This window comes from Bubalus kerabau, chromosome 3 (genome assembly GCF_029407905.1).
Source record: "Bubalus kerabau isolate K-KA32 ecotype Philippines breed swamp buffalo chromosome 3, PCC_UOA_SB_1v2, whole genome shotgun sequence".
Taxonomy (NCBI): domain Eukaryota; kingdom Metazoa; phylum Chordata; class Mammalia; order Artiodactyla; family Bovidae; genus Bubalus; species Bubalus kerabau.
In genome coordinates, this window is record NC_073626.1 from 69,220,305 (window position 1) to 69,234,138 (window position 13,834).

Genomic DNA, 13,834 nt, shown 5'->3' on the forward strand with positions numbered 1-13,834 from the left:
AAATCTTCCAAGCCAGGATTTTATGTTATTTTGATGTCACATCATCAAAGTAGAGCTTTATGTGTTTTTGAGACCAATGGTTAAAAATGTATTTCTGTATATTTAAGCTCATGTATTCTCTCATTAGGACTTAGAGGAAAAAAACTCTACACATTTATAAGATTTCAAATGTTTTCCATTTAATAAATGATTTATTTGTACTAGTCCTTCGTAGTCAATCTTCATATTCACATTTTTATTTCAACAACAATCATCTCAGACACGCCTTCTAACAAAACTGACTTAAAATATTACGACAGGAAACTATGCCTTCAGGAGCATGTTTATTGTGTTTGAGATGATACATCAGGTGCTCTCTGAGCTACAAAGGGTAAAAGGAAATCCTCTCGTTACAAACTGACAAAGGTAAAAGGTAAAACATTTTTCACAACAGCATGAACCACATACTCAGAAATAGATCTGGGTTTAATACAAATGACATAATTCCTAATCATCTACGGCTACTTTTATAACTTCATACAGATAATGAATTAGGCTAAAATGCACTATAATATTTGGTAGACTTCAGGACCAGTATCCTTAGTACATCACAAAATACATTTTGATATCCCAAAGAAGCAAGACTTGCAAGTAGGCGTTTTAAACAGAACTAATCTACAGCTACAAAGTTCTACTCTTGATAGCATTTACCTTTTTGGGGAGTCTCCCAGTCTCCAAAGGATAAAAGCAGAGAGTAGAATCAGTATAACATATACACAGAAGTCCGTATTGTAAAGGCTATAAAGATCTGCAGCACAGTGGGAAGATGCCTTCTGCTCCTTCACACTGCATACAAATTATGTGAATTATGTTGCGTATCGCTTGGTCCACTGTCTGGCTATCCTGTCATGTTCTGCTCTGTTGGTCAAATACTGAGTGGCTATGCTTCCAACCAGAGGATCCGCTGGAAAAGTGGAAAGAACATTAGAAGATATTATACAGTGTCTTAACGATTCAGTTCTAGCAGTTTGGAACTGAAATGTTGATTTTTCAGCAGCATCTTGATATATAATGGCTAATTTCTCAAAAAGAAAAATGCTTAAAGTAACATAATCATCTTTATATTTTAATATTCAAATTAGAAAAGCCTTCTTTAAAAATAAAGTTAATAAAGCTTTTAAAATGTGTCATTTTTTTAAAAAATGTGTGCATCTTTAATATATAAAAACTATTTTTCACCCTTAGCATTTTACTGAAAAGTAAGTGTGCCAGTATTTGTTTTCCTATGGATACTTAAAAATTAATTTTTCCAAATGCAGATCCTATGATGCAAGGTTTTTCAGAATGAAATATTTCTTTTATTCTGTACAATAATATGATTTAAATCATCATCCTTACCTCCATTTGAAAACTTGCTTGCCATTTTGTTTTAAATAATATTCTGAGCGGGAAATTGAATCTGAGACGTAAATTTTATTTTGAGCTTGTTTTTCAAGAAGGTCCACTATGTACATGTGGTACAAAATTTGAAGCACATCAATCAACAGCCAGTAAAACGTAAAAAAGCTCTCTTCCTTCCTTCCTCCAACTATTTAGAAGTTTCTCTTCCTGGCAAATGATTTATAGCATCTCTACCCAGAGACATTATATGTATTTATAAGCATTTAGAATATTATTGTTTTGCCTATTTTTCAGTGCTGTGCTTTTTTAGCTTAATGTATCTTCAAGAGTTTTCTCCATTAATTCACACAGAGCTACCTCTTTAAGCTACATCCTCTGTTAATGGCCATGAAGGTTCTTTACAATCTTTTGCTTTAATAAATGATGCCACAATGAATATCCTTCTACACATCCCTATACTATCTCTCTCTCTCTCTCTATGGTACATATGCAACTGCAGGGTCTAAAATAACAGTAATAGCCTTTGGTGGTTGATTAAATATTTAGGAAAAAATAAGTCAATTTGTTTACAAAATGACCACTTAGTAAGATATCACATGCGAAATCCCACACCTATACATTACTTTTTCAAGTCAGCTACCCACATGAAAGATCGTGTGTGGCAGTTAAGCATTTCTTAAAAGCTACACACTAATGACTTTATTCCTGAATTTTAATAATCATAATCTAGTCTAACTCTCTCATCAGTTATCATTTTAATATCCACTATTACCACATCTAATAAAGCTAACCATAATCCAAAAAGGATGGAAGGGAGAACAAGGAGCCCTTCATTGCTGAGCAGCTGACTGCATGCAAGCACATGACAGCAGGGAAGGAGCAAGAGGAGATGCTGTCAGAAACACTCGCATCAGAAAGGGTCTGCACAACTCCGTAATTCAGAAAATAGGGAGTTCAGCAATGACAGGGAGAAAGTAAGTACAGGATAGTACGCCATTAACAACGGCTTCCCTTGTAGCTCAGTCGGTAAAGAATCTGCCTGCAGTGCAGGAGACCTGGGTTCGATCCCTGGGTTTGGAAGATCCCCTGGAGAAGGAAATGGCGACCCACTCCAGTATCCTTGCCTGGAAAGTCTCATGGACAGAGGAACCTGGTGGGCTGCAGTCCATGGGGTCACAAAGAGTTGGGCATGACTAAGTGACTAACACTTACTTACGCCGTTAACAAACTAAAGGAAGTTACTGTGAAACTTTTGGTCTATTCTAATTGAAATGGTATTGATAAGCTTCTCAAAAAGTGTTTTTTGCTGACCTTTCTACCAATAGCATTTACTTCTTAAATTCACCTTAGGCCTTAAGCTAACTGAGAAAAATGCACTGATTTTTGGAGCCTCACTGAATGTTAATAAAAATCTACTTACCAGGGTTGCAGTCTGTCAAAAGAGAACAAATTGACAGCAAAACCTTTGAAATAGTCAAAGCAGGACTCCAGTTGTCTTTAAGGATGTCCAGGCAGATGACTCCCTGACTATTGATGTTGCAGTGATAGATTCTGGTGCGGAAAGTAACCTAAGGGCAGCGACATTAAAAAAAGATAAGCTTTATTACCAACCAAAACTCTCACTAGCAAAAATGAAGTGGAACATGTTACAGATCATAGCAAATAGCATATAACTGAAGAGCTAATCAAACACTAGTTTTTGTAATAGCAAAATTAAATTATTTTATTTAATTCAGTTGCAGGAAATTTTGTTTTTATCCAGTATAGCAGGAACTACATTGCTTTTAAAACAAAGCGAGGTGCAGAATTGTTTAAATAAATGATACAGTAATTCAATATATGTATGTGCGGGCATGTACACATACACCCCTGTTTAAAAACAGGAAATGAGGGAGAAAAGAAACGTTTTGGTGCCAAAGGTGAGAGAAAGTAGTGAAGAATTTTTTAAACATAAAACTAAAGTTACATTAGTAAAAAAAGGCCATCAACTCATCACTAATCTCTCGCCATGTGTCAAAAAGTACTGCAGAAGGTTGGTAAAATCACCAGTGTTTCTATTTCTCAGACTTTAATTTCCCCAAATGGCTCACTGTCTTGTTAGAATAAGACAGTCAAACAAAACAAGTAAGGTCTTAAACTACTGAATAAAGGAAACCATTATATCCTTGAAACATGTGGAAAAAAAGAGAGTAACTCATAGAAACAAATACTGGCAAATTTCAAAACAATCACAAATTCAGTGGTTAATTCTTAATTTAGAACTGCAAAATAGAAAAGATAGTTCACGAACCCTTTTAACTGATAATCTCCCAAGTGGAGTCTGGAAAGAAAACGGGTAAAGCCCTCAAATGTGTATTTCCGATAAGGACGCATAATTAAAAACAAGAAAGCAACCATTGGTGTAGTGGGGAAGGAGGAGGAAGAGACTACAGTAGTACCCATTTTATCTACACTTTTACCCTCCACGGTGCCAGTTTTAGACCCCTCAGATCAACTGGGATCCAAAGACATTAAATGCAGAAGTTCAGAAATGAACAATTTATAAGTTTTAAACTGTGCTGTTCTGAGTAGCATGATGAAATCTTGTACCGTCCTGCCCTGCCTGAGTGTTCAGCATAATCCTGCCAGTCACAGGCTACTAAGTAGCATCCTGGTTATCAGCTCAACTGCTGCAGTACTGCAGTGCTTGCGCTCAAGCCACCCTTACTCAACTTCATAATTGCCCCAAAGCTCAAGAGCAGTGATACTGGCATTCAGATCTGCAAAGAGAAGCCATGAAGTTCTTGTGTTGAGTGAAAAGATGAAAGTTTTCAATGTAATAAGGGCAGGAAAACAAATTCTACTCTGAGGTTGCTAAGATCTACGGTAAAAATGAGACTTTTATCCACGAAATTGCAACAACAACGGGGGGGGGGGGGGGGGGGGGGGGGACACGACACGGACTTGTGCTCGTTTTGCTGTTGTACCTCAAGCCGCAAAAGCTACAGCCACAAGTGCTTAGTTACAATGGAAAAGGCATTCAATGTGTACAAGATATTTTGAGAGGGACCACAATCTCGTAACATTTATTACAGTACATTACTATAATTGCTCTAATTTTATTATTAGTTAGTTAATTTCTTACTGTGCCTAATTTATAAATTAAACTTTATCATAAGTATTTATGCATAGGAAAAAACAGCATTATATAGAGTCTGGTATTATCTGTGTTTTCAGGCATCCATTGAGGGTCTTGGAATTCTGCTTCTGAGGATAAGAAAAAACTATGGTATATAATTCTAGAACTGTTCTAACACAGTACATGCTAGTTACACAGAACTCCTAAAATGTGGCTGGTAAGAAATAAGATGGGCTAAAAGTATAAAATACACACTAGATTTCAAAGACTCAATACCAGACAGAGAATGTAAAATAGGGCATTCATGATAATTCTACTGATTACATATTGAAATGACAGTATTTTTGGACATGCTGGATTAAGTAAAATGTTATTAAAGTCAATTTCACTGTTTCTATCAAAAATGACACATGTAGCCTGCATTATATTTCTACTGGCTCTGCTCTAGAATATGGGAATAACCTATGTTCGTATCATTGACAGCTGACTACTCAATAGAGAGCTTACAAAACATGATTAATATTTTGAATACTTTCAGCTTTTAAACCAATGAACGAAAAAGAATTAAATTTCTATTATTCTTCAAGAAGTTCAATATCTTATCTGAACTTCAAAAATAAGCAGAACTGTAGAGAAGCAATTATACCTAAACCAAGATAACAGCAGAAGTTTTATTCTTTTTCACTTGTCCAACTATAGAACTGAAGAATGCTTCAAAACACTATATAAGACATCTTAGGGAAGAGGAAGGAATCAACATTAAAGGGCTAGAAAATAAAAATATTGAGACTTTAACAAGAAAAATTAACATGCTAAGTTAATAAACACTGTATTAACCAAAACAATGATGACAAATCATATATACGTAACTCTGATAGTCCATTTCTATTTTCATTAAAAGATGTTAAGAAAAATGTGTTTTCCTTTAACAAATTATCCCTCATGTATAAAAACAATTTCATAAAAACTAAATCTTGTAAATTTTTTTCTGCTAATTTTTCTACCATGTTAAAACCAATTTCCAATATGAAAAATGAGGCAAGTAGAAATAAGCATTACTACAGATACAGTCATGAGCTATTTTGCTGAAGTTTTGCTTTCCTGTATCATACAGGAAACTTAAGGATTTAAGGCAAACTAAATAGTTAATGATATGCTGGAATTTAACATGTGTCATTCTGAGTATGAATACAATCTTCAGTTTTATTAACATGAGGGTTTTGTCACTGTCTTTGATTATCAAGAGATACTAGACATACTGGAGAACATTAAATAAAACAATCAGTTAAAAATCTTAGATGCTGATGGGACCACTTAGGAAAGCTCTCAAAAACTGACAGCTATAGTTGTGAGCAAATGCCTGTAGCTGATAAGGAACCCTGGTATCTGCAATTTGAGGTAAATACCACTAGGTGGAACTGTTGTTACCTTATTCAGTGAGGGAATAAAAAAACAATATTTTTACACACACACATAACAGGCAGGCATTGAGCATAGGCTCTAAATCGTTACACATATTTTAAATAATGGAAGCAATGTAAGGAACTACATTGAAAAGAAAAACATTTCATGAAAGCTGGCTTAACATTTCTCTACAACATCTTATTGCCTTCTCCGCTTATAAGTCTAACTAGAGCATAATTAGACTCATACTTAATACTGATGGTAAAAAATGCTGGCTTGACCCTTTTACAGGGAGAAGTCAGAAGAAGAAACTAGTCAAGTAACTGCTATGTTTAAGACTTTAAAAATAATTGTCAGTCATTACAAGACACAACTGAACCCTTTTCGCTGTTATCCACATAATTCATACTTAGCCTCTCTCATTCTCTCATAATTCTCACTCAGCTTCTCTCTTTCTCATTAATGCATCATACTTACAGTGGGCACAAAATAAATACATTAAATAGTATTAGTTCCCTCTTCTTTGTTATACGTTTCTAGTTTTTGCTTATCTATAGAGTATTCAGCAAAAAATTCAAGATACCTAACTCTTATTTCCGGAAGCTGTTAAATTTACCTTTTATCCCAATAAGTTTCTTAAGTAAGGTTCATATGATATTTTCTCTCATACCATAATTTATTTGCTTATTGATATGCAAAGTGGCATACCTTTATTTAACACACTCTCCACTGATTGTATACAAAGCTATTTGTAAAACAGAAGTCAATTACCACCACATTTTAAAAATCATTGGTTAGAAGAGTTTCCACATAATCCATGAAAAACAGTAACTTCATCCACACATTAACTCTTATGATAACTGATTCTGGAAAAGAGTTAAGTATTAAAGAATGCAATTCTAGGTTCTTACCTTTGGTGGCTTAAATGGATAATCGGATGAAAATGTGATATCCAGAAAAAACACACCACCTTCATATACAGAACCTGGTGGACCAAGTATAGTCGATCTCCATTCATAAATGTTATCTCCTTTAGGCCCAGCACTATTTAAAAGAAATTAAAAATCAATGTGTGTATCTGTGATCTATGAATATTAGCATCTTAAACCAATTAAGTATCAAAGGTAAATTAGCAACTTATAACAGTACGAGATAAATATAAAAGAAATAAGCCTCAACCAACTTGTGCAGGGATGTGTGAATAAACACATTTGGAAATAGTTCTAACTTACAGAAAAATCACAAGAACGAAGAAACTTTATCCAGAATTCCACTTTGCTCATTTGCTTTAGTCAACTCCTTTTCTCTTTCTCCATCTCCCCCTTCTAAATTACACGCACACACATGCACACACACACAAAGTGCTTTTTTTCTAAGCCATTTGAGAGAAGGCCAATGGATCATAGTCCTTTCAGAATATTTATTCTGAAATAAATATTTCAGTATCATTTCCTAAAACAATCTAATACAACTGCAATATAGCTACAACTTCAATAAAAGTAAAATCTGTACAATACCTACAATCTGCAAAATAATGTCAACTGACCCAATGATGCCTCAAAAAAACCCTCAATTTTCCTCCAGATACAGGATCCCAGTCTTGAGATCGACCATCTATATCCAGTGTCTTTAGTCTCCTTTAACATAGAGCCTTTCAGCCTTCCTTTGCCTACGACAATATTGAGCATTTTTGAAGAACACAGTTCTTATTTAATAGAATGCTCATCACTGTGAACTTGTCTGGTGTTTCCTTGTGATTATATGCAGGCAGTACATTTCTGGCTAGAAGAGAACGTAAGTGATGCTGTGTTCTTCCCAGGGTGTCATATCCAGCGCACACTGGTGATGGTAATTTTCATTATCCAGATCAAGTACTACGCGAGTGCAACCAAGAGGCAGTCTTTGGAAACTCAGCGTGTGTGCTCAGTTGCTTCAGGCATGTCCGACTCTGTGACCCCATGGACCATAGCCTGCAAGGCTCCTCTGTTCATGGGATTTTTCCCAGCAAGAATACTGGAGTGGATTGCCATGCTCTCCTCTAGGCAATCTTTCTGACCCAGGGATCGAACTCGAGTCTCCTGTGTCTCCTGCATTGCAGGTGGATTCTTTACCGCTTGAACCAACAGGAGAGAAGCCTAAGACTGTGCAAATATCCCACTCTTCATCAGCACTTCTATCCTAGATTTAACATCGACTTGTGATTCCTGGCTAAAGTGAACTTTACTATGATAGTGATAAAATCATAATTTTCCAATGTCAGCATTTCCTTCACATTTGTGTTTGAACCCTCTCTTCTCCTATCTGTATGAACATGTGTATTATTTTGGTGAGGTCTCATGGATTCTTGGAGAAGGCAATGGCACCCCACTCCAGTACTCTTGCCTGGAAAATCCCATGGATGGAAGAGCCTGGTAGGTTCCATGGGGTCACGAAGAATCAGACACGACTGAGCAACTACACTTTCACTTTTCACTTTCATGCACTGGAGAAGGAAATGGCCACCCACTCCAGTGTTCTTGCCTGGAGAATCCCAGGGACGGGGGAGCCTGGTGGGCTGCCGGCTATGGGGTCGCACAGAGTCGGACACGACTGAAGCGACTTAGCAGCAGCAGCAGCATGGATTCTTACCTTTTTTCCTAACGATTTAGAATTCTTACTGCATTTAATTATTTTGATGCTCATATTATCCCAGAATTGTCCAATGGGAACATCTTCAAAATGACCCTTGTATCCTTATCATAGGCCACCATCATTTTGGGGGAAGCATTTTCTTACTTTTTAGCATTACAGTATGTTCCAGGCTCCCATCCTTGGAATCTGCTACTTCTTCAAGGAGCCCTGGTTCCCTTTAGTGCGAATGTATCTCAAGGTCTGAGTGCCAGGTGGTGCTAAATCCCAAGTACATTACATTGTGTTCAACACCATCATTTCATTTATAAACTACAATGACAGATAAATAAAATCTAAACTCACAGTACTTTTCAAATTTACCTTACAGACTTCTGTTTTGCTCTAACCTTATAGACTAACTTAACTTTCTGCCCTAAAGTATATATAATGCTTTTCTTCTTTTAGCGATTGTAAGTTTAGAAATAATCCGCATGTTTGATTTAAAATAAGTGCAAACCAACATTGATAGAGCAATGACATTAGGACTTTTAAACATACATTAAATGATCTGACCATATCTTAATTCAGAAAAACATACACTGTAGACTGTAAACATTAAGCAAGCAATGCTATCAATAATCACTCTGAGAACAGTTCATACAGAAAGAGTGTAGAAAACGTGATGGTACAATCAAAATGTTTATAGTATGTTTCAAAAACCTATTTTTAAGGTAGATATACATGAATTATAAAATCTTACTATTATGGCCTATTTTATGGCCAAAAAAGATGTCCTTTTCATTATAGGGCACTGGAATGCAAAAGTAGGAAGTCAAGAAACACCTGGGGTAACAGGCAACTTTGGCCTTGGAATACTGAATGAAACAGGGCAAAGACTAATAGAGTTCTGCCAAGAGAACACACTGGTCATAGTAAACACCCTCTTCCAACAACACAAGAGAAGACTCTACACATGGACATCACCAGATGGTCAACACCGAAATCAGACTGATTATATTCTTTGCAGCCAAAGATGGAGAAGCTCTATACAGTCAGCAAAAACAAGACCGGGAGCAGACTGTGGCTCAGATCATGAGATCCTTATTGCCAAATTCAGACTTAAATTGAAGAAAGTAGGGAAAACCACTAGACCATTCAGGTATGACCTAAATCAAATCCCTTATGATTATACAGTGGAAGTGAGAAATAGATTTAAGGAACTAGATCTGATAGATACACTGCCTGATGAGCTATAGCATGAGGTTCGTGACATTGTACAGGAGACAGGGATCAAGACCATCCTCATGGAAAAGAAATGCAAAAAAGCAAAATGGCTGTCTGGGGAGGCCTTAAAAATAGCTGTGAAAAGAAGAAAAGTGAAAAGCAAAGGAGAAAAGGAAAGATATAAGCATCTGAATGCAGAGTTCCAACGAATAGCAGGGAGAGAAAAGTAACCCTTCCTCAGCGATCAATGCAAAGAAATAGAGGAAAACAACAGAATGGGAAAGACTAGAGATCTCCTCAAGAAAATTAGAGATACCAAGGGAACATTTCATGCAAAGATGGGCTCGATAAAGGACAGAAATGGTATGGACCTAACAGAAGCAGAAGATATTAAGAAGAGGTGGCAAGAATACACTGAAGAACTGTACAAAAAAGATCTTCATGACCAAGATAATCATGATGGTGTGATCATTCACCTAGAGCCAGACATCCTGGAATGTGAAGTCAAGTGGGCCTTAGAAAGCATCACTACGAACAAAGCTAGTGGAGGTGATGGAATTTCAGTTGAGCTATTTCAAATCCTGAAAGATGATACTGTGAAAGTGCTGCACTCAGTATGCCAGCAAATTTGGAAAACTCAGCAGTGGCCACAGGACTGGAAAAGGTCAGTTTTCATTCTGATACCAAAGAAAGGCAATGCCAAAGAATGCTCAAACTACTGCACTCATCTCACATGCTAGTAAAGTAATGCTAAAAATTCTCCAAGCCAGGCTTCAGCAATACGTGAACTGTAACTTCCAGATGTTCAAGCTGGTTTTATAAAAGGCAGAGGACCCAGAGATCAAACTGCCAACATCCACTGGATCACTGAAATAGCAAGAGAGTTCCAGACAAACAACTATTTCTGCTTTATTGACTATGCCAAAGCCTTCACTGTATGGATCACAATAAACTGTGGAAAATTCTGAAAGAGATGGGAATATCAGACCACCTGACGTGCCTCTTGAGAAACCTATATGCAGGTCAGGAAACAACAGTTAGAACTGGACGTGGAACAACAGACTGGTTCCAAATAGGAAAAGGAGTATGTTAAGGCTGTATATTGTCACCCTGCTTATTTAACTTATATGCAGAGTACATCATGAGAAACGTTGGGCTGGAAGAAGAACAAGCTGGAATCAAGATTGCCGGGAGAAATATCAATAACCTCAGATATGCAGATGACACTACACTTACGGCAGAAAGTGAAGAGGAAATAAAAAGCCTCTTGATGAAGGTGAAAGTGGAGAGTGAAAAAGTTGGCTTAAAGCTCAACATTCAGAAAACGAAGATCATGGTATCTGGTCCTATCACTTCATGGGAAATAGATGGGGAAACAGTGTCAGACTTTATTTTTGGGGGCTCCAAAATCACTGTAGATGGTGATTGCAGCCATGAAATTAAAAGACGCTTACTCCTTGGAAGGAAAGTTATGACCAACCTAGATTGCATATTCAAAAGCAGAGAGATTACTTTGCCAACAAAGGTCTGTCTAGTCAAGGCTATGTGGTCATGTATGGATGTGCGAGTTGGACTGTGAAGAAAGCTGAGCACCGAAGAATTGATGCTTTTGAACTGTGGTGTTGGAGAAGACTCTTGAGAGTCCCTTGGACTGCAAGGAGATCCAACCAGTCCATTCTAAAGGAGATCAGTCCTGGGTGTTCTTTGGAAGGACTGATGCTAAAGCTGAAACTCCAATATTTTGGCCACCTCATGCGAAGAGTTGACTCATTGGAAAAGACTCTGATGCTGGGAGGGATTGGGGGCAGGAGGAGAAGGGGACGAGAGAGGATGAGATGGCTGGATGGCATCACTGACTCGATGGACATGAGTCTGAGTGAACTCTGGGAGTTGGTGATGGACAGGGAGGCCTGGCGTGCTGCGGTTCATGGGGTCGCAAAGAGTCGGACACGACTGAGAGACTGATTGGGTCTGATCTGATCTTAAGTACCAGTTTTGTTTATAAAAAGAAGACAGTTTAACCTAATTCAATGACATTTCCTTTTCTAAGTTAATTTTTCCCTTGATGACTCAAAGTAATCATTATAAAACTATAGTGTGAGACTTTTACAGTGTAGCTGCTTTACTAAGCTGCTTCTAAACCATACAAGTTCTCCACACACTGATGACAATAATGACCATGATAAAAGCAGCAGCTAAGGTTTACTTCATAAGAAGCCAAGCATTTTTCAAAGCACCATAGTACACATCTCACTGAATTCTCCTTACAAATCTATAAAACATACAATTATTATATCACTATTTTTTAGATGAGGAAACTAAAGTTCAGAGAGTTAAATAACTTTCCATATATCCCATAGCTATAAAACATTCTGATAGAATTTGGATGAAATCTGAATAAATCTCTATTGACTTCAATGGTTTTGCTATACATATATTTCTTCTTATAATTTCTGTGCTACTATGTGTAATTTAATCTTCAGTCAAATTTCCCAAATATTTGGGGAGCAATACAAGGAGAGCTATTCTCCAAAGAAACTGAATGAATATCCTCAGTGATACTCTTTGGTTTTTGGCAGAATTATGTTATGCTTGAGATGGCTGGGGATTACTATACTTTAGTGATTCACAGAATTTCAGCATGAAAAGGATCTGGTTGACGCTCAATCCCTCCTTTTACACTTGAAGAACCCAATTCACAGAAAGTAAGTCCTCCATCTCAAATCCTCTCTTCCAGGTGGTAGAAGAGCTGGGACTCCCACAGCAAATTCCTGGTTCTTAAGTTTGCTTTCTTCTCAGTTAGGCTATTTCTGCTACAAGACACTAAGGATCTGGTTATGACAGCAGGATATGAAATGTGGTTTTCCCCACTGTCTTGGTGGAGAAGGAAATAGCAACCCACTCCAGTGTTCTTGCCTAGAGAATCACATGCACAGAGGAGCCTGGTGGGCTGCCACCTATGGGGTCGCACAGAGTCGGACACGACTGAAGGGACTTAGCAGCAGCAGCCACTGTCTTGGAGTAGACCTAGCAGGGCTGTAGCTCATGGTTGTGTTCTAAGAACACCTAGCCTAAGGCGCAGGACTTAAAGGAGATATGGGTTCGATCCCTGGGTTGCGAAGATCCCCTGAAGAAGGAAACGGCAACCTACTCCAGTATTGCCCTGAGAACGCCATGGACAAAGGAGCCTGGTGGGCTACAGTCCATGAGGTCACAAAGAGTCGGATACAACTGAAGCAACTTAGCACAGCACAAGGTAAGTTAGGGCTAAAACTCAGCCCTTGTTGGCTGCCCTATCTGGAATAAGGGCCTCCTTTCCCTCTTCCTTTCTCACAAAGGTGCCACCTGCTAACCAAGATGTGGGTTAGCGGGGAGGTAGATGGAGTTGAGGGTAGGTGGCAGGGACATGCTGGATATACGACTGACTTCAGTCTAATTCAATTTACCACAACATTTTACAGGCTAGTAGCTGACTTACCACTGAGGCGTCATAACTGAGTAGAAAAGGGGTGCTAAATGCTGGCAATCTCAAGACAGGTCCTAACGACACCTTTCCACTAGTTCTTAGTCTCTCTTTTCCAAAAAGAACAACACTCCAACAATTCTATACTCCATCCTGGATCATCAGTTTTTCCCTCTCTGGTGAATCATGCCCACAAGAATACTAAGATGCCATTTCCTCAATCTTTGAGCTAACCTTGATTCCTCTACTGCTTCCAGCTCTCATTTCAGTTACCTCTAACAGGCTCTTACCCCACCACCACCACCACCACCCTCCCCCCCCAACCTGGAACAGCTCTCATCCAAGGTCACCAGTGACCTCATCAGGGCTCTAATTGCTCATTTCTCAATCTTCATCTTATAGACACAGTTAGTCACTTCTTCCTCCTTGATGTGCTTTCTCTGCTTCATTGTCCTTCCTGGTTTTCCTCCTAACTTTCTTGGCCCCTCCTTCTCAATCACTAAATGCCATTATCACTACGGCAATCACTATTGCCATTCCTTATCTCCCTAACTTCTAAATATTGCCAATCTAGAGCTCAGTCCTTAAACTTCTTCTCCTTTCTACCTACATATACTCTTTTGTTGATCTCCTGC

The 13,834-nt window shown here is 37.9% G+C and overlaps 1 protein-coding gene across 5 annotated transcripts in view; it reads right to left on the minus strand.

Moving 5' to 3' along the window:
- Window positions 1-314: 314 nt before the first annotated feature.
- Window positions 315-13,834, minus strand: part of UBE2E3 (ubiquitin conjugating enzyme E2 E3) — a 92,072-nt gene continuing 78,552 nt past the window's right edge. For all 5 annotated transcript variants that reach the window (XM_055572038.1, XM_055572036.1, XM_055572037.1 and 2 more), the window contains 3 exons: window positions 6,814-6,946; window positions 2,801-2,948; window positions 315-943 (listed from right to left, as the gene is read on the minus strand). In XM_055572038.1, the coding sequence (XP_055428013.1) occupies window positions 846-943; window positions 2,801-2,948; window positions 6,814-6,946 (379 nt within the window). In that variant the 3' untranslated portion in view covers window positions 315-845. The remainder of the gene's footprint in view (window positions 944-2,800; window positions 2,949-6,813; window positions 6,947-13,834) is intronic.